General features: G+C 42.7%; 3 protein-coding genes and 2 long non-coding RNA genes across 11 annotated transcripts in view; 2 read left to right on the top strand and 3 right to left on the bottom strand.

Moving 5' to 3' along the window:
- Positions 1-8,592, bottom strand: part of atp8a1 (ATPase phospholipid transporting 8A1) — a 69,903-nt gene extending 61,311 nt beyond the window's left edge. For all 5 annotated transcript variants that reach the window (XR_013303158.1, XM_077609035.1, XM_077609037.1 and 2 more), the window contains exon 1: positions 8,238-8,592. Coding sequence is in view for 4 of the 5 variants with exons in the window: in XM_077609035.1 (XP_077465161.1) it covers positions 8,238-8,286 (49 nt within the window). In the remaining variant the exon portion in view is untranslated. The remainder of the gene's footprint in view (positions 1-8,237) is intronic.
- A 3,146-nt stretch (positions 8,593-11,738) lies between these two features.
- On the top strand, positions 11,739-16,399 carry grxcr1a (glutaredoxin and cysteine rich domain containing 1 a). The gene is made up of 4 exons (XM_077609689.1): positions 11,739-12,769; positions 14,464-14,703; positions 15,201-15,266; positions 16,051-16,399. The coding sequence occupies exons 1-4, from the start codon at positions 12,332-12,334 to the stop codon at positions 16,228-16,230; spliced, it is 924 nt and encodes a 307-aa protein (XP_077465815.1). The 5' UTR covers positions 11,739-12,331; the 3' UTR covers positions 16,231-16,399.
- Positions 14,138-15,896, bottom strand: LOC144082481 (uncharacterized). The gene is made up of 2 exons (XR_013303261.1): positions 15,578-15,896; positions 14,138-14,724 (listed from the first exon to the last, which is right to left on the bottom strand). It is a non-coding gene; the product is annotated as an uncharacterized LOC144082481 (long non-coding RNA).
- Positions 16,400-17,264: 865 nt separating the features above from the next.
- Positions 17,265-19,011, top strand: LOC144082479 (uncharacterized). Its single transcript, XR_013303260.1, has 2 exons — positions 17,265-17,575; positions 17,666-19,011. It is a non-coding gene; the product is annotated as an uncharacterized LOC144082479 (long non-coding RNA).
- slc30a9 (solute carrier family 30 member 9) lies at positions 18,421-25,414 on the bottom strand. Of its 3 annotated transcripts, none has more exons than XM_077609686.1 (18): positions 25,286-25,414; positions 24,814-25,041; positions 24,563-24,736; positions 24,072-24,119; positions 23,894-23,993; positions 23,675-23,767; positions 23,507-23,589; positions 22,834-22,892; positions 22,651-22,718; positions 21,509-21,667; positions 21,297-21,432; positions 21,171-21,210; positions 20,397-20,468; positions 20,210-20,317; positions 19,944-20,109; positions 19,494-19,623; positions 19,314-19,427; positions 18,421-19,210 (listed from the first exon to the last, which is right to left on the bottom strand). In XM_077609686.1, exons 2-18 carry the CDS (start codon positions 24,899-24,901, stop codon positions 19,166-19,168), a joined length of 1,683 nt encoding a protein of 560 aa, XP_077465812.1. In that variant the 5' UTR covers positions 24,902-25,041; positions 25,286-25,414; the 3' UTR covers positions 18,421-19,165. The 3 variants fall into 3 exon arrangements, with proteins under 3 accessions (XP_077465812.1, XP_077465814.1, XP_077465813.1); XM_077609688.1 differs by having other exon boundaries at positions 24,814-24,927; positions 25,286-25,396; XM_077609687.1 differs by having other exon boundaries at positions 24,814-25,401.
- Between the last annotated feature and the right edge of the window lie 326 nt (positions 25,415-25,740).

Raw genomic sequence — 25,740 nt, 5'->3', positions numbered from 1 at the left:
GCTGCCCCTGCTGGAATTCTTCCCATTTGATACATACCGTATTTTGCTGTTTAATATACACAATCCCCCCCCCCCCATTTAATATACCCGGCATAGTAAACGGCAGGGGTATATTAAACGGCAGGAGTATATTAAATGGCGCACAAACGGGAAGGTACGATCCACTACGCACTCTTTATGCCGTGACGGGGTCCATCAACGTTTTGTAGATTAAAACTACTTACTGCTCAGGTTAAAACGACTTACTGCTGAATAAAGTCTGACTTGAAATTTTAATGAACTTAAGTATCTATAATTATGCCTCCATGAACGCCATACAAATCTTGCCAAAAAAGCCGAGTTGCCGTTTAATATACCCGGGTATATTAAATGGTGCACAAACGGGAGGCTCAAAAAAGCAAAAATCATTTAATATACCTGGGTATATTAAACGGCAAAATATGGTAGTCGGTTTCGACTCTGCAGAGGCAAATAGCTACAGAATTATTTTCATTTCGCAGTTTTCATAGATGTAGATATCTTATAACATACGAGATTCAATAAAAGAATTACTGTAGAAAAAAATGGTAACAGTGTGACTAACTACTCATCCAAAAATAAGCCTTGAAAATACATTTCTATGGAAGGCGTTCAAAATAATACATGCAATACTGTCCTAGACGACAGCTTTGAGCTTGATAAGAATTTCATTATCCTCCATTTCTGATAGAAGCTCATTGTAACTGCAATAAATAACCCGAATATTTTTGGTTGGCGGTGTTGCGGGGACAATGACAAAGAAGAACATCTTCAATGTGAGCTCAAGTTTAAAATGGAAAGTGAGAACCGAGCTCCCGACTAACCAACTAACTCTCACCTTACGACTCGCACTTTCCGGCTAGCGATACACGAACCCCTACTCTTACTTTACACCTCTTGTTATTTTAATGATCCTCAAGGCTACGCCACGAGGATTACCCAGGAGTGACAAGCTGGGCGCTCCTTCCCACCGCCCGTCCTCTCTTCTCTCAGCATGTGCTCCGGGGCTAAAAATAACTGGCACCTCTGTAGTCATTTTGGTCACCAGGGGAAACACGGGTCGGCTATCCGGCGCCGTTACGCAATCGCCCACCCAGACGTCAGCTAAGCGCAGGTGACTTATTGGATTAGAGGGGTGACAAAAGAGTGTGTGAGGATTCCGACATTAATACCGGGATCGCTTGAAGGTGGTCGTCATGTTCCTTACCAAAGAAATGTCCTAGCCGCGCTTTAACGTATCAGATGCACTATTTGTTCTTGAGATTATTAGAATTTAATTATTTGCCTTATCTGCCCAAGTATGTGGTTTCCAAAGCTTGTAAATGTATGGAGATATTAAGAAATGGGTAGTTGGTTTTTTTGGATGACCCCCAAAAAAAGTTTCAATCACGATCTGGCGTTAGGATGGGCACTCTGCTAATTTTATTTTAATTACTACTGGGAGCGTTAACAATGCATTAGTGCTGGGGAGGGGCAAGCTTAATAAGATGAGACGCTCTCGGACTGTTTTAAAGTATTTTGGGGGGGAAATATCGAGCAAAATAATGCTAAGAGGAAGAGTTACGCTACAATGGGGATGTTGTAATAGTCGATAGAATGCTTTTCAGAGAACAAATTATTTGAGGACACCCCTGGAATTCAGGAAAATGTCATAACACGGATGGAATTCTTCGTAAAGACGGCGCCATAATTAAAATACAGAGCAGAACAAGTGGAACAATGTCACTTAACCGACAAGTATTAGTTCCTCTGTATCAAGAACCATTCTCCGATTTTCAGAACTGGAGCAGGAAGACGTGCTATTCACTAATTGAAACCTAAAAGAAAAAAAAATGTTGGAAATTCCAAAGCCAGCTGTAAAAATGGGATTTTCATGGAGGATACTTCATGTGAGTTCATGCCTGCCAGAGAAAGAGTGCTGATGAGAGAAGCCCTGATAGCGCGTGAGAGCTACTCGCGCAACGTCACTAATCACAGATTGGAGGTCAAAGAGATGGAAGGAAAAGTGTGGGTGATCAAGGAATTAACGTCCAGGAAGACACCAGCGAGAAATGAGCGAGCCGGCGTGGCGTCGTCCGACAGCCAGCCAGAGGCTTTAAGCGGGAAAGCTCACCGAGACTGTGATTGATGTTGTGTATCTGCGTTGTGAATGAGCCCTCGGTGTTGGTGCTCCAGATTGTGTGTTCCCCTGCCAGGTACTGCATTGCACCAGTTGCGGCTGCCATTGCTGCCGCTCGACTCCTTTTACACCCTCGGCTTTGCCACTTTCATACACGTGAGGGTTACGGTGAACAAACAAAATGTGGCGAACGAAATACATCGACATTACGGAACAGAAAAAAAACATTTTTGGGGATGCTATGGCTTATTTAAGGAAACAAGTGTCATGCTTCCTCATAAAAATAGATCCTATATGTCAACATTTCCAGTCTTAGCTGGTGTGTCCAAGAACTGAAGTAAGTAACGTGAAGCTCTTTAGACCAGAAGACAACGTCTTGTTTTTCTACACTTGTTAAAGCGTTTTCTAAAAATGAAAAGCCTGCTTACCTGTATCCAAAATGAGAAGGGATTTATGAAAGGAAGGAACCTCCCTCTGTAAATAACCAGTGTTTTCTTAGATCCCAATCAGCTTGGATAATGTGCTAAGCCATAGACGGTCGGAATAGAAGCTACTGTTTCTGGCTTCTCGGAGGCTTTTCTCTGCACTAGTCTGAAAATAAATCAATAAAAGAGTCCTACCTGCATGTTTGCATGTTGAAAACCAGGCAATCTACACCAAAAAATGGAGCCCAAACCAAACAAGTCATCGTGGGACTGAAAACAAGGAAGGCTCCATTCCAGCCAGTTTGCACAGAGGCTATTGTGTGAGGATTATTGCTAGTGTCAGCTAACAGACATCATGGAACAACTAGTGTCTCAAGGGGGGACAAATTTTGGAGGTCCCCCATGGCCCTAGATAGGAACATATGCGAGTCGTCTTACTTGTCCTTGTCGTAGGATAGCTAGGGATTCTAACCGACATCATGTGAACAATGCACGAAATGTTAAAATGCCTTAAACATGGTTGGACTTCAAGTATTTAAGGGAGCTAATGCTTTGACTGGTGTGATACTTGAACGGCAGCTCAAAAAGGTTAAAGAGCAAAACGTCTTTGGCGAGATTTATGATCGTAGATGGTCATGTACTCGGGTCAGGTCGGAATAGTGGGGGTGGGAAATGATGGGTGACAGGGCCGTCAAAATGCGGGAGATTAAACGCACCCGGTGGCAACTGTGACTGGAGGAATGATAAGATGAGATGTCGTCATGAGTTTCCGGTCAGTGATTATGTTCGGAGTACAACGGAAGCAGAATATGCTGAGAATATCGTAATACTGGAATAGTCAGATTTAAAAATTGAATTAGGACGAACAATGGAGAGGGAAGGAGACCGTAAATCGATCAGATGTGCGATCCGATCGAGAAAAGGCTTCCCCAAGAGTCACTCAATAATATTATCAATATTGGGAATACGGACAAAATGAATGAATATAGACTGCCGTTTCAGGGTAAAAAAAATCATTTGACCAACGCCGAATCCAAGAGGGTTCAAATATATATATATTTTATCCGCTCATTTCCACTGGAGGAAGATGTAGATATTATTCATTCATGGCAGATCAATTTTTCAGTAGCCGGAGCAGCCACGGTCTATTCATAGGAATCCCAGTTCCGACATAAACACCTCCCGCGCCGTCCGTCATCTTCTCCATTTGTGAATGAGGGGCTGAAGTGCTGCAGCGGGGGCTATAAATACCACCTCAATTTAAGCTACAGCAACATCGATAAGTCGCTTATCAGATCACAATGCTGTAACCGGCCCTGGCGGCGACGACGGGGCAGCTGCTGGATTAATCTCCGCCTCCCCGCGGGCCGGGAAGACTTTGGCGGAAAAGGCCGAGGGACGCGAGATGACACGGGCAGCTGGGGCTATCTGTGACATCACGGGGGCTGGCCCGGCTCAGATTAGCAAGAGATCTGCATGGACCATGAGCTTTCCCCGACTTTATGAATGGTCAAAAGGGAGGGTCATGTGACGTCCAGTCCACTCGGGCAAAAACAAGCGTCTTTTCTATCCGTTTCATCTCTAACTGCTGCAACGGCGTCACAATAAACCGGGAATTGCCGTCAGATATGAGCAGTCTTTCTAGTCTTCGACCATTCTTAAGGCCGAAGATGGATTAGCAGGTGCTTGGATGCCACATGGAAAAACCCGTGACAAAGACTACTAAGGGGCTTCGATCAATTTAAAGGCGCTAAAGTCCGGATTGCCACCTTGAAATAACAGATCCCGAAGAGCAGCCATTAACTGGAAAACTAAGACAATCATTTGGTCAACGGATTCACGGCTTACCTGCCAATCACTAATTTAGCGTCAATGGCGAGAGAGGATTTGGCAGATAAGCGTGAGAGCAGAGAGGCTGGGAACCGGAAGTCTTGGGCCATCTGGCTTGCTTGAATACATGGATTTTCTGGCAGTCAATTTTGAGAGCAAATGAATATATTGACAACTTTTGGCGTAAAGAAATACTTTTTTTTACCGCTCGATACTGTCGATTTGTTTAAGATTTCAAGTGTCTGTCTTTTAACAAACTGGTTTCCAACATTGATGTATATACTGCAAGTCTTAAATTCAAAATTCAGAACAAATGAAAAGTAAAATGGCTGAGATGGATGTATAGTGATTGAGTGCAGAAATATATCATTTTTACTCAGTTGCTCTTTGAGTATGTTGCTCTTTTGAATGGGTCAGTCCAAAAAAAACACCAATATTTGTGCTTAGTATTTTTTTAGGATAGGGGATGTCACCTCAGCAATATTTTTAATTTCATTTTATTTTATTTTATTTTTTACAAACTGTATGACCTGCAAGCCCTAAAATCAAACCTTATAATAATTACAAAGTCAAATGCCTAAGATGGAAATATGGAATCAGTTCAGCAAAATGTCATTTTTACTCAATTGCTCAAAACATTTCTTTTTCGTAGAAATTGTCTTGGTTTGGTTCTTTAAAAAAAATCAACATTTGTGCTTATTCTATTTATGTTTTTTTAGGATAGGGGATGTCACCTCGTCAATTTGTTTTCATCTTCCTTTATTGTTTACAAACTGTCTTCCAACAATTACAAAAAGCCAAGATGGAAATATGGATTCAGCTGTGATTTAGTGTGGAAAATATATCATTTTTACTCAATTGCTGAAAGCATTTCTTGCCATAGAGATTCTCTTGTTGCTCTTTTGAGTGGTTGAGTCCACAAAATCAACATTTGTGCTTATTTTATTACTTTTTTTTTTGGATAGGGGATGTCACCTCGTCATTTTTTTTCTCATCTTACTTCATTTTTTACAAACTGTCTTCCAACATTGATTAAAATCAAAGCTTATAACAATTACAAAAGGCCAAGATGGAAGTATGGATTCAGCTGTGATTTAGTGCGGAAAATATATCATTTTTACTCAATTCCTGAAAGCATTTCATGCTGTAGTGTTTGTCTTGTTCCTCTTTTGAGTGGGTGAGTCCACAAAATCAACATTTGTGCTTATTTTATTACATATTTTTTGGATAGGGGATGTCACCTCAACAATTTTTTTCTCATCTTACTTAATTTTTTACAAACTGTCGTCCAACATCGATTAAAATCAAAGCTTATAACAATTACAAAAGGCTAAGATGGAAGTTTGGATTCAGCTGTAATTTAGTGTGCAAAATATATCAATTTTACTCAATTGCTGAAAGCATTTCTTGCCGTAGAGATTGTCTTGTTCCTCTTTTGAGTGGGTGAGTCCACAAAATCAACATTTGTGTTGGTTTTAGCATTGGGGATGTCACCTCTGTCTTTTCTTTTTGTTGGCAACGGGCGGCAAAGGCAGACAGGGGTTAGGTGGCACGTGGTGGGCAAGGCTCAAAAGTGTGCGGCGATGGGCAGGCGGCTGGCGGATTAAGCGGTAAGCCTGGTGGAGAGGGCTGCCCTGGCTCGACGACTTGGACGCCCGCAACTATGTTGATGAATGACAATCAAAGCGCAGGGTAGGGATTGCGCCGCAAATAAATGACACAAAGTCATAATAAAAGAAAGAATACGTTACCAAAACGTAGCCCTCCGTTCGGGGCTTTTTCGCTCCCGCCAGCACGGCATCAATTTTCAGTGGACTGCATATTAGTGTTGAATTATTTAGCTTTGTTCCAGTAGAATGCACAGATCTCCGGTAACAACGACATCAACATTTGAGAGCGAGTGCTGAGAAGGATGACAAATTGCTTTGTAATTACCAACTAAAAGGTGGCGTTTAAAAAGCCAGTCGCACATTAGCAAGGTGAGTGTGTGCGTGGGTGTGTGTATATATTTGTGTGTCTTTCTGCAAATACTCACACTCACTGACCACAACATTATGTACTTATATAAAATACATTATAGTTGGAATGCACTGTGTACAATGAAAGTGATTACCAATCATTGCAACATCACTGATTTTGCTGTTTTGAGGAACATGATACAATTTCTCACCATTGTTCAGAAAATTTTATCTATATACAATAGTTATCGCAAATGTTGTTCCATAACCGAGAGAGAAATGCACGTACAGTACGATAATTAGTTGTAAAAGCCATGTGAAATGCTGTTAATGAAACCTGCAGATAAAGTATTATTCTGGAAAAAGTCAGGAAACCAATCTAAAGCCATCCATTAAAAAAATCCAGGTACGTTTGCAGGTACAATTTCAGTCCTTAAATTCGGGTTCAAAATTATTTGCCCAAAAGCCATGAGTTGATTATCAATGAATTTAAGTGACATGCCATTCCTAATCAAAAAACTTGAATCTCATTTTTTTGTACTATTTCTTCTCAACTGTGTTCTATTGGGTTGAAGTCCGGGAATTTTTCACCAAGTTTTCTCATCTGTGTCATTTATTTGTCATTTTGTCGCAGAAAAAGACAATTCTCAAGCCCACAAATTCCATTCTTCTGCATCTTTGTGGGAACAGCGTGTGATTGAGTGTTCATGTTCCAAATAATGTTTGGGTTGATGAATCTAACTGGAAAATTCTGACGTCAAACCGACTGCACATCTTTCATATGAATTACAGCAGAAACAAAGTAATGTTTTCTCATCCGACATCAGTGCGCGAACCAAAAAAAACACCGTTTCTGGAAGAATGGTTAAACAATGCACATAAAACGCAATCATAATCCTTGCAGAAACCCTTCTCAGAATAGCCGAAGCCGTTTCAGCAACACAAGACGGGACGACGTCATACTTAAAACTACAGATCGGCAATGGGGGGTCACATAAATTCACAAAGAAACCGAGATGCTTTTGCAAATATAGCGTATATCGATCGATAAGTCGTTTGTACAGTGGAGGCTATTTTTTAAGCATCTGCATCATTTTCACTCTGCAGTGGAAAGTTACTGGTACAGAGAAGGCTTGTAGAGAGAAGCAAAAATGATGTATTGTGTGTGCGGTCTATGTGTAGTGTGCGTTTCGTACATGTGTGGGAGTGGGAGTGTGAACGGACACTTGTTAGGGTGCTATCGGGCTCGAGGTAGTGATGTTGCACGGGTTGTGTGGGCAGGAGAGCCAGTACTGGGCATCCCCCGTCTGTATGGGCAAGAATCAGGTCAGCTGCATGCTACATTTGTTTCACTTCAGGAGACATCACCACACACACACACACACACAAAACACAAAAACACACAAGGATACACTGTTATGAGGGGCGGTCAGGACCATAGTTTTAGTAGATCGTGTGAACATTTCTATCGTGCCTGTGTGAGGGTTTCAGGGTTGAGCTCAAACAATTTGTTTCCCCGCATTTTTAGCCAGGAAATCCTGATTTGTGTCCCTATTTCACTGGAGTGCGTGACTTGAGCAATTATGTGAGAGCCTTTCAGTGGAGAGTGAAAGAGTGTTTTCAGTTGTTTGTGAGACCAAATCTTGGTTTTATTTTTCCCCTGAGGATGCATCCTAACTATCCCGTTTGGATGGACTAAGTGGCTTGGAAAAACTTTATGGGAAAGGCCTATGTATGATGTTTAATGAGATTACAATGGGAGTGAAACGCTCATTTTAGTTTGATCTCGACCAGGAAATGATCACAAAATGGGGAATGCAGTATTTTCTAATGCATTTTTTTGTAAAACACCTGATGTTTATTTCTGTCTGGGTAAATTGTACATACCATCAGCTCGGGTTCGAAGATCCGACATGGTTCTTTGGACGGGCGGCATCTCCACATTCACAGCCGGGCGAGAGCACCTGTCAACGGCCGCGGCTGCTCAGTCGAGCCGCCGCTGACAGCTTCTGCCAAAACGCCAGTATAGTTGAAAAAGAGAAAAGAAAATGGGGGCCCAAAAACGGCCTATTATCCTTTCCCACGCAGCGCGATGGTTGCTAGCGTGGGAGTGGAGATCGGGATGGTTTGGTTCTCGCGTTCGTGGTTCCCCACGGCATCCCGGTAATCAGCTACACCGGCTGGGTCTTCCCGACAGGCCGCCGTGGTAAAACATCTTCGAGTGCATCTGCCGGAAAGTGAGGCAGTGGGGGGGAGGCGGGGGCGTCGTGCTCGATGGACCGTACCAATTCTAGCCGCAATGAGGGGGGAAAGGATGACCGGGAACAAAGACACTCAAAGATTTGGGCTTTTAGTCGACAACACAGTCTTAGTTTGTGATTTTCTATAGCTATTAGTTCACATTTTTAGAGGTTTTAAGATGTAAACGGTGATTAATTATTAGTTTGAAGAACTGGTTAGACTAGAGTGACCCCCTCTGGTGGTGGCTTTTGTGCACGGTTTAAGGGGAACTAGTAAAGTGGTTAGGAGAAGTTGTTTGTATATTATTGAAACATAAATAAACTATGAATGTGCATTTTCTTTGCGCACCCAAAAGGAAAGAATGCCTCATTTAATTGTCGTTAATATTTGCCTTAAATTCCACAAGGCTAACAATTTAAATGTAACTCAAATTTTGACTCTTTTAGTCTTATAGTGAGTACCTTCTACAAATCCCAAAGCATATTTATAGATCTGACTTATTTGAGTTAGAATTTATGTCACAGCCCTCTCCAAAGTGTGTTTTAAATAAGGAAAATAGCACTTCACACAGCAATTTATTGGTTTTTTTTTTAACCTTGTAGTGATAGCGGATACATAAATCTAAATCCACAAACAAACTAAACTGTGTTTGCATTTGTATGAACCTACTAAGAAAAACACCTTGCACACTAAATCCAGCAAGGTTCTGCTGAATTTGTTATCTTTTTGTCTATTCGTTTTGCTGGCACAGAAACAAACATTATCTTGCATAGAAAATATTCCATTTAGGCCCATTTAGGTCACTTAATGACCTCATCCCACCACTTTATTTCTCATATCTCCCTTAAATATTGCTATCATATCCTCATTCTCATCCTCTCCCAAGCCTTTTCAACACTTCCATTATTTCAAAAAAGGCCTTCTCTCATGTTTATATCACTTTTTTTTATCCCTCACTATCAGCTATATGCATATTACAAATTGATTCTTCATCCCAGACATATGCCAAGTAAACACAGCATAGAGTTGTAATGTAAATGCATGATTGTATAGTACATACAGTAGAGACTGCACTGCAGTTTACATGCGAATCACGACCAGCCAAGCATTAATGCAGCAGCAGCACCACTGTAGTCGCTTACGAGAACTGCAGTGCTCCACACTTCCAAATTCGCACACATCCATGCCTCCAGTGCACGCTTCTCTTCACATACTAGCCTGTTAACGATGTACACTACATCCTCCGTGTACAGTGCGGCTTATTGACGTCCAGGTTGCACGTGAATTTGCATAAGGATCGGATTTAAGTGCGACTATTTATAGTCGCACTGCCTGGATAAATAATGCATGCATAACATATTGGGGGAACATGTTGATGAAGAAACGCATTGGATGGAAGGAGGAGAAAACTGCAGGATGGAGTGTACGAGTCCAAAGATGAGGAGAAGATCTCTTGGATATCTTCTCCTCTTCCTCCTCCTCCTCATTTTCCAAAGACTGCCTGTGTTTTTCCCCCCCCCCACGCCGCCTAATTCAACATCAGCTCGCCATCACAGGGATTTGGCAGTGTGGTTCCTGTGGTTGCTAGGCAACAGTGACAAGAAGCCTGCCTCCTCCGTGATGTGCGGTGTGCGTCGACGTGCGCGTGAATGTATTGGCTTTTATGTTTTATGGCACACGTGATAACACGGATGACTAATTTAAACAGGCGTTTGGGTTTTTGTGGCTTTTCTGCAGAGCTTAGAAAAAGTCTTCACACCCTTGTTGGAAGGCTAGGTTTTTGTGTTATGCAAAAATGAGACCTGGATGAATAATTAAAAACTTTTTCGACTATTAAGTGGAAAAAAAAACTTGGTGAAAGAACAAATATTTAAAAATGGATGTAGAAATGGAGGACATTCTTTGTGGGGGTAAAAATGAGTGTAAAATCCAGTTTACAACATAGAACAGCTGTTCTAGTAGGATTTCCTAACATACTGTATGTGTATTTTTTTTAAATTACGTTGATTTAGGTACATAGGTCTGGAATTTTCTATTCTGTACACGAATTTGTTGCCTACCAAAAAATAAAAACATATTTTGCAGCGAATTCCAGTTTTTTGCTTAGGGACATTGGTTAAAGATGTATTTATGCATTCAAAATGTCAATGTGTTGTTTACCTTTTTCTCCTCTTCTTTCTCTGCTTGAAAAACAGAGCAAAACAAAGTATCTTTCTGGCCTGGGGTCAAAAACAGCAGGAATCGATTGGTCTTTGCGACACATTGCTGTTTGGAGCTGAACTCTGCCCTCTTGTGGCTCGCAAGTCAACTGCTCCGGATGACCAACTGACCCTAAAAGGCTTCTTTCTGCCTACAAAATGGACTCTAATGAGGCAAGGCCCTCCTTAGATCATATTCAATCCTCATTGTCAATTGTAAAGATGAATATCACTCGCTAAATTATGATTATTTTTTTAACCATTCAAAAATGTGTAACTTCTTGTAGTGTTGTGTTGGCGTGAATTTTAAATAGTCTTCTACCATTATGTGGAAAGCACACTTACTCAAGTACTTATAAAAATATATATAAATATTTAAAGACCATGGTGGGGGCTCGGTGCGAGAGTGGTTCGCTTGCCGCCTCACAGTTCGGAGATCCTGAGTTGCCCATCTTGCTTGATTTTCTCTGGGTACTTCGGTTTCCCAAAAACATGCACGATAGGCTGATTTAACGCTCTAAATTGTCCATAGGTCTGCGTGTATGTAAATGGTAATTGTCCCGATTGGCTGGCAAGCAATACGGGGTGTAACCTGCATTTTGCAGCATACAAGGCCTTCTGACTAATAATTTAATAAAGTAGTCTTAGAACACGGAGTACAAAGATAACCTTGGGCACCGAGCTTTATGCAGCTTAACCAAGACAAAGACGCTATTATCCGTTGCAGCCTGCTGTGCAATATTTCCATTGGAGTGGCAATAAATCCCGCTATTCCGCTTCCTAGTCTACGGTCCTCGCCACATTTTCCCATTTTTTTCTGGCCTATAAGTCTTTAACCGAAACCCCAAAGGTGTGACCGATAGCTGTAAATTTCATGGATCGGGGACGTAATATATGGGACGGCACGGTGGAATAGTGGTCAGCGGGCCGGCCTCACAGTTCTGGGTCGTGGGTTCGATCCCAGGTGGGTCCTCACTGAGTGGGGTGTGCATGGTATCCCTAGGCTTGCGTGGGTTTTCTCCAGGTACTCCGGTTTCCTCCCACATGCCAAAAAACATGCATGCTAGGCTAGCTGGCTAACAGTTTAAATTGACTAACCCTAGCTATGATTGGTTGTCCTTTGTTTCCTTGTGCCCTGCGATTGGCTGGCCACCGATTTAGGGACCGAAATCAGCTGGGATGGGCTCCAGCACCCCCCGCGATCCTTGTGAGGATAAGCGGTTGAGAAAATGAGGTCAAAGACGTCCATCGGTTTGATTAAAGCGCACGGTGTGGGCTCATTAGAAGTGGTCGTGTCAAAGCTTGGTTGCCAGATGCATAATGCACACGCCGCGATCCCCTTACTTGGCCGCTCGGGTTGCCGCGGCAACGGCGCATGCATAATTGAATGGCAGCTGAGTGTGACTAGAAGGCAGCTTAGGCCGCCGGCCTTTTGGAGATCGGATTAAAAGACGCCGTTAAATCCACGGCGAGCTCCCAGGAAGGGCTCTCCCTGCCAAACTGCGCCCCGTGATGTAAAGCGGGGCACAGAGGCGCCGGAGCATGGACGGGGAGGCGGACGAGGGGCGGCGGAGCGTGGACGCCCAGGCGGCCGAGGATCTCGTCAAGTCCCAGAAGCGGGTGAGGTTCCGGGTGGCTTCGGGGACCAGCGGCCGCGTGCTCAAGGAGATGTTCAAGGACGAGGGGCCACGCGATTCGCTGGACTCGGACGGCACGGGCAGCTCGGTGGCCAGCGGGGACGGGGACCGGGACGGGGACCGGGACGGGCGCCCCGCCCGAGAAGGCTTCCCGGGGTCCGAACTGGACGACAGCGACAGCGAAGCCGACGAGCTGCTGGCGTACGCGGCGGGGGCGGCGGGGGAGCGGGCCTTCCCCTCCAAAAGGGTCACCATACGCAGCAGGAACGGCACCGTGAGGGGGGTCAAGCACAAAGTGAGCGCAGGTCAGACGCTCTTTGAAAACTTGCCCCATTCCAACAGTGTAAGTCTTTTCATTTCCTGGCCTGGGGATGCTTGTCAAAATTATAAATATCGATTCGCACCCATTTATGGAGAAGGAAAAAAAAAACGCTCATTTATACTCCAAGTTATAGATTTTGTGAATGGGATTGTTTCAATGGGAATTTCACCTTTCACAGTTCTTTGTCCGATAATTAAAATTAATGCTAAAAAGCCAAAAACAAGGTTAATCAAGCCTTACAATGACCTATTTTTGTCAAAATTCTTATTGTAAACAGCACGCAAAGTCAATTGTAAATGAGTGTGTTAACTGCTAGTTCTCAATGACCAAAGGCGATGGTGAAAAATGAAGAAAAATCGCGGCTAGAAGATGAAAATATGTTGAATTGACAGTGTGTAAAACTTAATTTGGGGGATAAAACGTGTTTTCCGGCAATTTGGGTTCACCCATCTTTTTTTGGTCGTGCTTAAAATGGCCCCGCGTTACATGTCCGATTCAGTTTGAGCAACTTTGTGGGGAGTACACACACAAAAAACCCCACACCAACTGAGATTCAAATCCATAAGGTCAAAACGAACGTCATCTCACAGATATCAAAGCAAGAGGTCCGATTTTGTCGAAAACAAAGATAATTTGCCTGCGATTGTGTATGATTTCCCTCTACTTGAAAGCTCGCTGCTTCCTGTGAAGCTGGCGTTCCATTGGCAGGAACAAAGCGCCCTTTGTCGCCACGGTAGAAAGCAAAGTGCTGAGAATTCATTAGCCCGATTACTTTTTCCCGACACACTTGACCCGACGTATCATTAATCTTTCATTCTTCGCCGACCACGTCCGTCCGCCATTGCGACTAGGACGCCAAACCAAACTTTCGAATGACACGCCACTTTTCGTTAATGTCCAAGTTGCCTTTAAAGTGGAATTGGAGAAATACGACCCTTGTAAGGATATTCAAATCCCCTAAGTCGTATATAGTACTTTTATTTTATTTTATTTTATACACAAAATGTAATAAATTATAGTTGTATACAAAGGTTCATATCTCGCGGAACACAAAAAGTAACACTAAATCAAATATGATTATTATCAAATTCCCACAACCTTGGATAAGGATAAGATGTTCAGGAAATGTCTTAAAGTCAAGTTATTTCTATCTATGTATTAATAGAATTTCATAGAATAAATAAAAAAGTTTGAGATGAAATAGATATACATTTCTTTTTCTTTATATTAAAAAAGCCACATATTGATTTGAAAGAAAATATTCTATCTATGTATAAATACAATTTCATAGAATAAATAAAAAAGTTTCAGATGAAATAGATATACATTTCTTTTTCTTTATATTAAAAAAAAGCCACATATTGATTTGAAAGAAAATAGTAGACAGTCAAAAGCTGTAAATCATTTATTTTCAAAATTCAAGAATTTCATTGATGACACCTTAAATGGAAAGTTGTCCTTGTTAATAATCATTAAAAATATGACTTTTTTTTTATAAGATAGCATTTTTGGTCTTTCCATGTCCTTTTTGAAATGACAATTTTATTTCTAGAATACAGCTGCATTTTGGTGTATTTGGAAATTTGCATGACTTGAGTGCAGGGTGCGTGGGTTCAATTCCCAGTCTTCCTCAGCGACGGCATAAATGTTTTCATAAATGTCTTTTCATATTGTGAATCTTTCCCACCATTGAAACTTCATTTTTTCTTGCCCAGTTGGAGTTACTGCTGGAGTTGGGTCGGATGGTCATCTACACCACCAGCTTCCGGGTGGTCAGGACCACCTTTGAGCGCTGCGAGCTGGTGCGCAAAATCTTCCAGAACCACCGGCTCAAATTTGTGGAGAGGAACATCGCTCTGGACAGCGAATACGGCAAAGAACTGGAGGAGCGTTGCAAGCGCGTGGGCGAGCCTCCGTCGCTGCCCGTCGTCTTCGTGGACGGTCACTACCTCGGGGTCCGTTCCTCTCCGTCCCACCTCGGAGAACAGCATTTCCTAGCATTATTTTTTAAATAAAATTCAATCATGACGCTTTGGAGCGGTCAGCGCATCGGCCCTGCAGTTCCGGGCTCGTGGGTTCGAGCCCAGGTCGGTCCACCTGTGTGGGTGGAGTTTGCATGTTCTCCTTAGGGTTGCGTGGGTTTTCTCTGGGTACTCCGGTTTCCTCCCACATCCCAAAAACATGCATGTTAGGCTAATTTTATGCTAAATAACACCTAGCTGTGATTGGTTGTTCTATGTCTGCTCGTGCATTGCGATTGGCTGTCCACCACTTCACTGCCTAGTTAGCTGGGATAGGCTCCAGCACCCTGATCCGGATAATGAATGAATTTGAATTAAAAAACAAAATTCCCACAATTATACAAAGCTGGCCATTTTTATGTAAAATTCAGGGTAAACATGACTTTGAAAACCAGATATTTTGGCATTAATGACGAATGCTTGGTTTTCAGGGTGCCGAGAAGATCCTGAGCATGAACGAATCAGGAGAACTGCGAGATCTTCTAACAAAAATTGAGGTTGGTTCTAAAACCCGATGAGAATCCACACACATACGAACACACCCACACGTGCAGCATAAAAGATCAGTCCATGAAGGACTATCAATAATGGAGAGCTTTTATTGATCCGGGATCTTAGCGCAGTCAATTCGCCACTCCAATTCAGAACATTCCCAGTGCATTGTGGTCCACGCTTATATTTCAAAACCGGAAATTCAATTTACCCAGTAAACGGGTTCCATTTTTTATGTGGGTCAACGACTCTAGGGCTTGTCATTTTGATGAGGTTCGAAACAAAGTTTTCTACAGATGATTTAAAATACACTTACCGTCGTTTCCTATGGACGACGAGGTGGGAAGATGCAACAAAATATTGTAATCTAAAAATAATGTAATGCAAATAACTGTAAAAAATGAAAAGAGGATTAGGAAAAACTAAAACATGGACCAGAAAACATTGCAAGACATTGACAACGGACCAACAAAAACTACCGTGATACTCAAACGAGATCCACCTGGTGACGATGGAATCTGATTGGCCAGACATTCAGGAACAGGCTGACAACAGGTGGCATAAATGAGCCAATCAGGAGACACAATGGAAGCCAGACGGAAGAAGCAACCAAATAAAAATCAGAAGAATACCAAAAAACAAACAAATAATTATAATAAAAATACACACATTGTGACAGAAGCACGTCATTATCTCCTTAAATATCTTAGATATATTTCCCCAAAAATATGACATTTGTAGCTTATGCTAGCATTCCCGATGCGTACTCATGACGGGTGTTTCCTCCAGCGGGTGCAGGACCCCGAGACGTGCCAGAGCTGCGGGGGCTTCGCCTTTGTCCCGTGCCCGACGTGCCATGGCAGCAAAATGTCCGCCTTTCGCAACTGCTTCACGGACTCCTTTAAAGCCCTCAAGTGCACTTCCTGTAACGAAAATGGACTGCGGCCTTGTGGGAGCTGCAGTCAGTGAGCCAGCGTGTCAATCAAGTGCCTCCATATACTAACTCCTCAAAAACAGGGACCGCCGGGACCCCCCCACACCATCCCAAAATGGACTTTCCCTCTTCATTGCCATTGTCATCATTTTTTTTGTATGTTTTGTCCATGTTTCTATGAGTAAATAAAGAATAAAGAAGCGACTGTGAGTCATGCATTGGGGAAATCACATTTATTACAATAACAAAGAGAAATGTCAATGTTTGTCTTAAAGTAGCACATTAATTCTGTTAGAGCTGCTTTTTTAATTATTATTCATGGTGCTGTTGAAATTATAAAATGGCATTAGGAATAAGGATTTTTTTGATATCAAAATTTATAAATGTTTTGGATAAAAAAGTAAGTAAGGGTGTCTTTTGAGGTTGACTTTTGAAACCCATAGTGCATTTTGGGTTTTGATTCTGTCAAATGTCTGGACTAAGAAAAAGGCACAAAAGCATTTTTAAGATGGGAAGAGTAGCCTGCTTATGCAAAAAAAGCTAGGAAAGTGTCAATAGTGAATCTGTATGGATGATGTGCACAAAAAATCAGTCATTTTTTTGGCATGCCATTTAGTAGAGTTGCTTTTGTACCCAGTTTGAAGCAACTCATCAATCACTGAGATCAACACAGAAAAAAAACATGTCTTTCTGTGACTTTTAACCCTATAAAAGTCCGACAAAATGGAATACTATTATCTCATTGGCTGCCACGGACGGCACCAAGCGTCCAATTGTATTTGACTGGGAGAGGCTGGATTGATTGCAAATTCAGGAGCGCCTAGAAATCGCAGCTGCCATCCTTCCACGCCGAAGCGGATTGGACGTTTAGTGTCGCCAACGACTCGTAAACGTGAGTATTCACAGCCAGTCCTCCCAGTTTAAGGGAACATATATTTACACACATGGTATCCACATCTATAGACATCACATTTGTGTTATGTAGGTCATATTTTTTCCAAATGCTCTACTATATCATCTATATTCTAAATGTAAATTGTGGTTACCAAATCTTTAAGGCTTTTTTTCTTCCCCAATGAACAAAAATGATGCAGTTCCAAAGCATTGATTCTCATAAGTGGGTCAAAATCCAGTTGTCAACCCAAAGAGAAGACCAAAAATAAATAAATAAAGCCGGAGTGGTCAAGGCGCAGGAGAGCTGGTTTGTGGACAAAATCCAGGGATGATGTCACCCAGCGATGGACGGTCGGACGGATGGACAGCTGGACGGATGGACGCCCACCTCTCTAGGCTCTCATAGCCCTGTACAATGCTGCTTGAACATGAGCACACAAGGCAGCACCGTAAAGAGGCTAAAAGCGTAGAGGATGCGAAGATGAGGTGAGGAGGGGGGAGAGAAATTCCGCCATTGATGCCTTCTTCTTCTTGTTGTTGTTGTTGATGATGATGTTGATGTTGCTGTCCTCCAAGACGGGCTCGACGGAAGAAAAAACAAATCCTTGGGATGCTGCTTGTGATGGAGGATGAGAGCTTGGAGTGCGATGATGGACCACAGATGGATGGATGGATGGATGGTGGGATGCTGGGATGGGAGGATGGTGAGGTGGGATGGAATGGGGGAGGACCTGCCTCCATCAAATGGCTAAGACGATCGTCCGCCAGCGTCAAAATGGAGCCGGCGTCAACGTTGCGTATTTACGCGCGCCTTCGATTCCGATCGAAGGAGTCCACTTGGTCCCACACGCGCACGCGCGCGCACGCACGCCCCCGCGATTGACAGAGACGCGCGTGCACGGCGACGAGAAAGGTGGCCGAGTCCGGCAGCGTGTTTTGGGCTGGTGGCTCGTGACGTCATCGCCCCCTCCAGCTATTTTGAGCACGAAAGCGACATCTACAGGTCATTAATGGAAGAACGCAGGACAGAAGGCACTTTTTTGACTAATATCGCCTGACAAAAGGGGGGAAATTTAAGGCGTTGTTTTATTGAAGACACACTAGTGAAAGTGCATTCATTCAACAACAAAAAAGTAAAAAGGATGCTTTGCAAAGGCCAAATTGGTCTGATAAACCTAAATTCTAAACTGTATTTTTTAAAAAAAATTTTAGTTCAAGGAATTATTGTTGTGTTTAAGCCTGTACTATCATTATTTCGAATATATTCCACTTAGGGGCTTTAGAAATGATTGCATATTTTGAATGAAAAAATAAAAATAAAAGAGCACCCGTAGCAAAAACAGAAATCAAAATAATTTAATAAATTATTTCTGCAAATTTGTTCCAACTCCAGCATGAGTACAATACATATAATATGCATCCCGCCTCTGCACATACACCCAAAAGGTCAAAAACAACTCTAAAGTCCTCCCTAATTCAGATGAAATGACTGCGGCTCCAAAAAAAGCTCGGTTTTAAAATAAAAACATGGCAGCACATGGAGTGCTAAAGCTATATTCAATATATAATATATTCCCAAAATAGGCAGGTAGTATCTTCTGAGCAGCCATAACTATTTTTGCTTACATTGTCATATTAAAAAAAATTCCCATACTGGCTATGTGCTTTAATATTGTTTTGCCGATCATTATATTCATTCATTTCGAACACCGTCAATTCTGGTCAGGCTCACGGGGTGCCGGAGCCTACCCCAGCTGCCTTCGTACTACACCCTAGAGTGGTGGTTAGTTTATTATTTAAACTTCGTTACTTCGTACACACGGTTTGCAATAAATCATCTTTATCAGGTAACGTGGTCGGTTGTTGCATGGTGATTTGCATGGTGACAAAGTTATCAGCCAGGAAAACTATTTTTTTTTAAACTATTGTTCATATGCTGAAATGAGAGGAAAATTGGATGACATTAAACCTATTTGGAAGTGTTAACTTGTGAGGAGGCAGACTTTGTCGTTCGGAATGGGAGGCGGGCGCCTCTTCTTCATCTTTAAAGTATACTTCTGCGTAGCATGGATGTGACTATAAGATCTCCAGGTCCACATGGCGGACCTCTGGGTTTCGTTGCTGTGGAAGAGTACAAGTGAACTTTTTGGTTAAAAACAAGATCTAATTGATATTTACGTCAAGTGAACTGAGTTGCCACCCCAGATCTACAGGTTCCCCGTACCTTGAGTTCCTTCTCCAAGCGGTCCACCTCGGCGCCCAGGGTGTCGATGATGTTCTCACCGTGCTTCAGCATGAAGTTCTCCAGCTCTTCTGGCGTCTTCACCTGCTGAATCTCCTGCATGGGCACGAAAGAGCGTTAACGGTCGGACCTGGACTTTCCAGTTGAGCCGAGGAGACTCACGTTGAGGATTTGGTCAATGTCTTGCTTTTCCAGATAAGAGCGGGTCACCACTCGGCCATCGAAGTCGACTTCGGCTTTAAAGCGCACTTTGCTGAGTCCCAAGTCGGTGGCTTTCACGTCGTGGATGGCTCTGAACGCAACAAAAAACAAAAAAGTGTAAAAAGGTGGACATGGTGAAGTAGTGTTTACGTATCTCTCTGCGGCTACCGTACATTATCGCATATTAGCCGCCTCCGCGTATAAGCCGTATATGCGCATATAAGCCGCACCCTCAATTCTCTACAAAACTAAAACTAAAAAACTAAAATGCCTTTCCTATTCCTGCATCCTCACCCTCTTGCTACTGTGACAACGAAATTTCCCGAATACGGGATGAATAAAGTTATCCAATCCAATTCAGTCATTTTGTTTTTGCGACAAATACGAGGTTTATGTGAGAAAATACGGTACCTCACGGCGGGGTCATTCTCCAAGAACTCCGTGAGTTTCTGGACGCTCTCGGGTTGGATGGAGCGCCCCAGCAGCGCCTCCGTGTTGGTGTAGATCAGGAAGGCCGACACGGCGCCAAGGAGCGTTCCCACTCCCAACGAGCCCAGACTGTCGTAGTACGGATTCCCTGGCACCAATAAAACGTGGAAATTCTCATCATTTAACGTCGACGGCCGAGTTCAACTCACACGGCTGTACGATTGGTGAAAGCGCGACTTCCCCTTTACCTGTAAGCGAGGTGAGTCCCATGCAGCCAGCGGCCATAATCACCCCGAGCACTGCAGCGGTGTCCTCAAGTAACACGACGTTGGTACTCGGGTCTCGACTCTGCATGACTGCGCACGAGATACGCTTTTGGTCATTTTCAGCCAATACGGTCGTGTCAAAGTGCGTTTTTACTTGGATGACACCAACCATATTCGTAGAAGGAGAGTCCGTGGTTTTGGGCGCTTCTCTTGATCTCGTTGATGGCTACCAGGAGTGTGGCTGGAGGAATACAAAATAAATAAATAAACATCATTGAGTAAAAAGCGCATTTGAGTATATCCCGACGCAGGATACTTGCCGATTATCCCTTTTTTATCCTTGTTTTTAGACTCCACGGACTGTTATTGGCTTTTTCTGTTATATGTTTCTTTGTAGCCTACGTATTTGCTAACCTGACTTTGGTTTTAAGAGGCTGCCTTTCCCCCGGTCACCTTTGAGTTTGATTTATTCAATAAGGGACAGCACATATTAATGAACATATTTATATTCATGTTAAAGAACATATATATGTAAGATTGGGCTAATTTCCATCTTTAGTGCCGTGTGTAGGTTGAAGGTAAACCAGGACACACTATACACACACACACACACAAAGCAGTTTTAGACAGCGTTGTGATGGTAATTTTGTTCACGTATGTCGTATGCTAATTGGTGATAGGTATTGAGTTCCAGGTATACGAGGACCAGACAGAAAAGGTGCTTTGGCTGAAAGCACTCTTTTTGAAGGGAACTACACAGTCACCTCTAGAGCCGGCCGGCCCTTGTTGATGTATTGGATTTTTATTTTTTATTTTTTGGTGAATGTTTTTAACTACGGTCGTGAGGTGGAAATTATTTGAGGATTTTTTTCCCCTGATAGATGAATTGGCTGCAGAACAATCACCTTAAATATCTTTAATTCACTTTATTACGTTTACCTACCTCCTTCAGACACCAGCGAACCAGCCAAAATGCAGTATGCCTGCCACAGAGGAAGCACAGATCTTCAGCACATTCCCCGATTAACAAATACGAAGAGAGAGGGAGCCCCATTGGGCGGACACGCACCCATAGCAAAGACTCCATGGGCTCCGGGTGCAGAAGTCCCATGATTCCGTGGTACCAGGAGAGGCCGGCGCCCATCATAAAGATGCCCACGCCGCTGATGAGGGAGGCGATGTAGCGCATGTTGGAGAAGCCGTACCTGGAAGCGCAATCGGCGCTGTTATTTAATTATTTTTGTTTTCGTAGTGGACTGAAACGCATCGGGTGAGGCTTACGGATGGCCGGCGTCGGGGTTGCGAATGGACTGGCTGATGCCCAGAGCCAGCAGGGCCTGATTGCAGGTGTCGGCTAGAGAGTGGATGGCCTCGGAGAACATGCTCGCCGAGCCCGTGTAGACCCACGCGAGCAGCTTGAAGAAGAAGTTTAAGCCATTTCTGCGCACAAAGACGTAGAAATGCCAAATATAGTAGAAATGTGGAGGTTTTTTACTCAATGCTGCTATCGATGGCGAAAGAGAGAAGTACATTTTAACTAACATTGATATATATCCATTTAGTCCAAGGGTGTCAGACTCGGGTTGGTTCGCGGGATGCGTTAACGTCAACTCGATTTCATGTGGGCCGGACCATTTTAGATATAATATTTAGATTTATTTTTTTATAAATGGATTAAAAGAACTGGATTAAAAGCCCTGAATATTCAGTTTTTATAGATCTAAAACAATGTTTATTTTAGCTTTTTTTAAATATATTTTTAGATTTTACAAAATGATTTTTGAACTAAAAACACAGAAAAAATTGATTAAAAAATGACAATTATTGATTTAAAAGGGGAAAAAAATCAGGAAATTTAATATATATACATACTCTTCATTTTAATTTGATCCTAAAACAGAAAGTCGGCACTCATGATTTACTTTCCCGGGCCACACAAAATGATGCGGCGGGCCAGATTTGGTCCCCGGGCCGCCACTTTGACACATGTGATTTAGCCAATTTTCTGGACTATAAGCGGCTTTAATTTTACAGTTTGGCTGGGCATGCATTGTTTAGCATTCTCATCATAACATTTTTTAAAAAGTCCATGAGCGTTATTTCTATCTTTTGTTGTCTCTAGTGTATATAATGTTTTGTCCTGTGAGTCAGAGTTACATTGGGATGGTTTTAATAATCTTAATCGCCAAATCAAATCTTCCCTAAGCCTTTTTTTCCACGCCCTAATCGAAGAGAGCATCTCGGGTTCATGTGACTAACTACATGTGTCCTCTAACCCAATCATCTTAATTAAGTAGCACAGCCCCTCATGTGAGGAGGCAACGCCCTCCTTTTCTTACTTGGGTGCTAAAGCACACGAAAACGTACGAGTAACACAAAAAAAACACAAAAAACGTGAAAAACAACTACAATCCTTGACTCACATGCAAATGGCGACCATGACCACTTTGCCCGGGCCTTGGAGAAATGTTGTCCTTTTGCCTGATCGAGGCTGTACGAGAAGAGAACATTTCAAAATGAAGCGAGAATCGTTTTGATACTTTGTCTTCCGTGGTAACATTTCTAAGTGCAGTTGCTAACGATCCAGTTTTTATAAACATATTTACCTTTGTGTTCCCCCAAAAGTCTTTGTATTCTTTCAACAGCTGCTGACTACGGAAGATATCTGGAGGGGGGAAAAAAGGACGGAAAATCATTTTTACTTAACATTAACAAGTGTTGCCTGGAGAATGTCAATAGTATGTTCCTAATTGCAGTACCAATTTTGGCCACCGATCTTAAATATTGCTACTAAACTAATTTTTTTGTCGAGGGCCACGTCGTAGTTTGGATTTCATCTGGAGGGCCGTTATGTCTTCCAACTAGGCTGCCAAAATTAATTGATTAATGAATTGCCAGCGTTTACGACTGTGTTGATTGATAAATAATTTTTGGACATTCAAATGAGTACAAATCTTCTGCAATTATTGATTTAAAAGGGGAAACACAGGAAATATTCCCTATACATCTACATCTTTATTTGAATTTGATCATAAAACAGAAAGTTGGCACACATCGTTTACTTTCTCGGGCTGCACAACATAAGGCGACGGGCCAGATTTGGCCCGCGGGCCGCCACTTTGATAGCAGTGATCGAATTAAACCCACGTTTGCATCTGTTGCTAAATGAAAAGCAATTTCAATTTCTCAGCATCTCATTTTTTCAGAGATGCAACTCAGAAAAGAATAAAATTGTCTTAACTGGGACTACTATAAACTGTGATATTTTCACACTCCTACTTTCTTGGTACTCTCTTTCCACTTCCTTGCGGAGTTTTCTCTCCCTCGCCAGGGCTTCTTGGCTCCCCCACACATCCAGAGCTCTAAAATGCCAAAACAATACAGTAATGCAAGTGCAATGACCGTTTTATTTTGAAAGATAACTCCCGGAAGTGGCGTAACACTAACTTTGCCTCCACATCCGAGCGCAGGAAGACGGTGAATGCTTCGGTGTCATCGTGGGGGCTCCGCCGTCGGATCTTGCGAAGATGCTCCAAGTCGCTGCCGGGGGAAAATCCACAAACGCTCGCGTGAGAAGCGGACGCTCCTTGTTAGCGACTAATGGTAGCCGACCAGTCCCTCGTTAAGTCAGAAGGAATGCGGGGGGGAAGGGAAGTGGAACGCTACCTCGGTTTTAGACAGAACTCATTCATGGCTCGGACGGCTGTGATGAAGTTATTCTGAGTGTACTTGGCGCCGTATTCGCGCTTCTTCAGGACGGCCCGAACTGTGGGGAGAAAACTTGTTTAGAGCGGGGGGTGAATGATGTGGAAAAATGAACAAAAATCTTATGATATTAAATTACCTTTCACTTGAATCTTCTCTGCTTTTGTCAACCCTTTAATTGCAGAAGCTAAGAAAGCAACACATAAAAAGTAAAGAGGATCCACATTATCATTACAGTTTAAAAAAATAAAAAGACACTGAACAACAACAAATAAACAGACAAATAAATAATCATGAATAAGATATTTTGCACAAAGTTTTACATTTCATTGCGCTGTCAATTTCCACCTTTTTGATGAAATGATTCAATTGATGTTTGTTATGTTTTTGTCGCCTGGTTTGTGCATAAGAGTAATTTTTCTCTCTCTCAAAATGTACTGCAATTTAATAGATAATAACACAAGTGCCTTTTACAGTACACCGACAATTTGAAACGTACAAGAATCGTCAAGGAAACGTGAATGTCTGGGTCACAATAAAGTGGGACACGCGTTTAATCGTTGTGATGTGGAGAGACTGCTATTTTTTTTGTGTGGGTGATGCTGTCATATTTTGGGAACAACTTGTCACCTGTCATAGTTATGTTGGCTTTCACTTTTTCAGTTGAATTCGACGGAGATGAAGGAGGTCCATCTTTGCCATTTCCTGAAGTGGAGTAGAATTGGACCTTGGTCGCTCCCAGCGAGGCAACGCGACTGTCCAAGGATCTGAACCCCGAGCTGGATTTGGCCCCGGTTCGCCAGCCTGCAAGACGTAAACATCAAACAGTAAATCAGGCAAAGCACCGAGTCAGTTCTTGGGATGTTTCGGCCAAATCTCACCGAGGCACGGCTGGGGAAAGCTCGCTCTGTGCCGCCAGGAAAGCCTGCAGAAGACCTGCCACGGTCTGTGGGCCAGGCTCGGCAGCATCCCGGCGAACTGATGTAGTAACCCGACTAGCAGAAAATCAAATCCCGGTGAAAGATGCTACCTCCGCATGTCGATTTCAACTCATTCAAACAGCTCGACTCCGGAGGCGATGCCACTCCGGGCATGACACCGTCGAGAAACTGTGCGAAAACCGATAGCACACAAATAAAACAATAGCTTCTGGCGATAATTCACTCGGATCTGGCGGTTGACGATGAGGTCAACACAATGTTTGAACCGGTTAGGCTAACGATGCTAAAGCGCTAATGCCGAATGACTCTTGTATTAAAAGTCGGCGAACGAGCTGCAAGACGAGAAGCAGCGCAGCTTTTTGCTAAACTCACAAACATTAAAAAGCAAAAAGATATTTGACAAATGTCATACCGATTTACGGTGAGGTATGTCCGGCATAGTCGATACCGGTGCCCATTTTTGCTAATCTATGGACAAACAGCAAGGTAAGTGCTACAAACATACTGGTCACGTGACCCGTGACACTCTATGACGTAACGGCAATCCTCTCGTGAAACTGGTTGTGGAAACCAGATATCACAAACAACACTAGATGGTAATACGACGTGTAAGCCAGTAAGGACAGTCGTTATAATTTGTCGGCCATTTTGTATCAGTATCATTCGTAGCTCATAACACTATTCAACGGATCTTTTGATCAACTTTATGATGCTAACTTTTACGCCTTGCACTACGTATGAAATATTATAATGATATGGATAAGAGAATCGAGCTACGTGACATCACATATCACGATATTTGCTCAACGCGTCATCTGACGTTTAAAACTCATTTTTTTTATATACACTAGACTTCAAATAAGATGT

Source organism: Stigmatopora argus, chromosome 9, assembly GCF_051989625.1.
Source record: "Stigmatopora argus isolate UIUO_Sarg chromosome 9, RoL_Sarg_1.0, whole genome shotgun sequence".
Taxonomy (NCBI): domain Eukaryota; kingdom Metazoa; phylum Chordata; class Actinopteri; order Syngnathiformes; family Syngnathidae; genus Stigmatopora; species Stigmatopora argus.
Note: the sequence above shows the minus strand (reverse complement) of the source record. Positions and strands in the feature narration are given on the sequence as shown.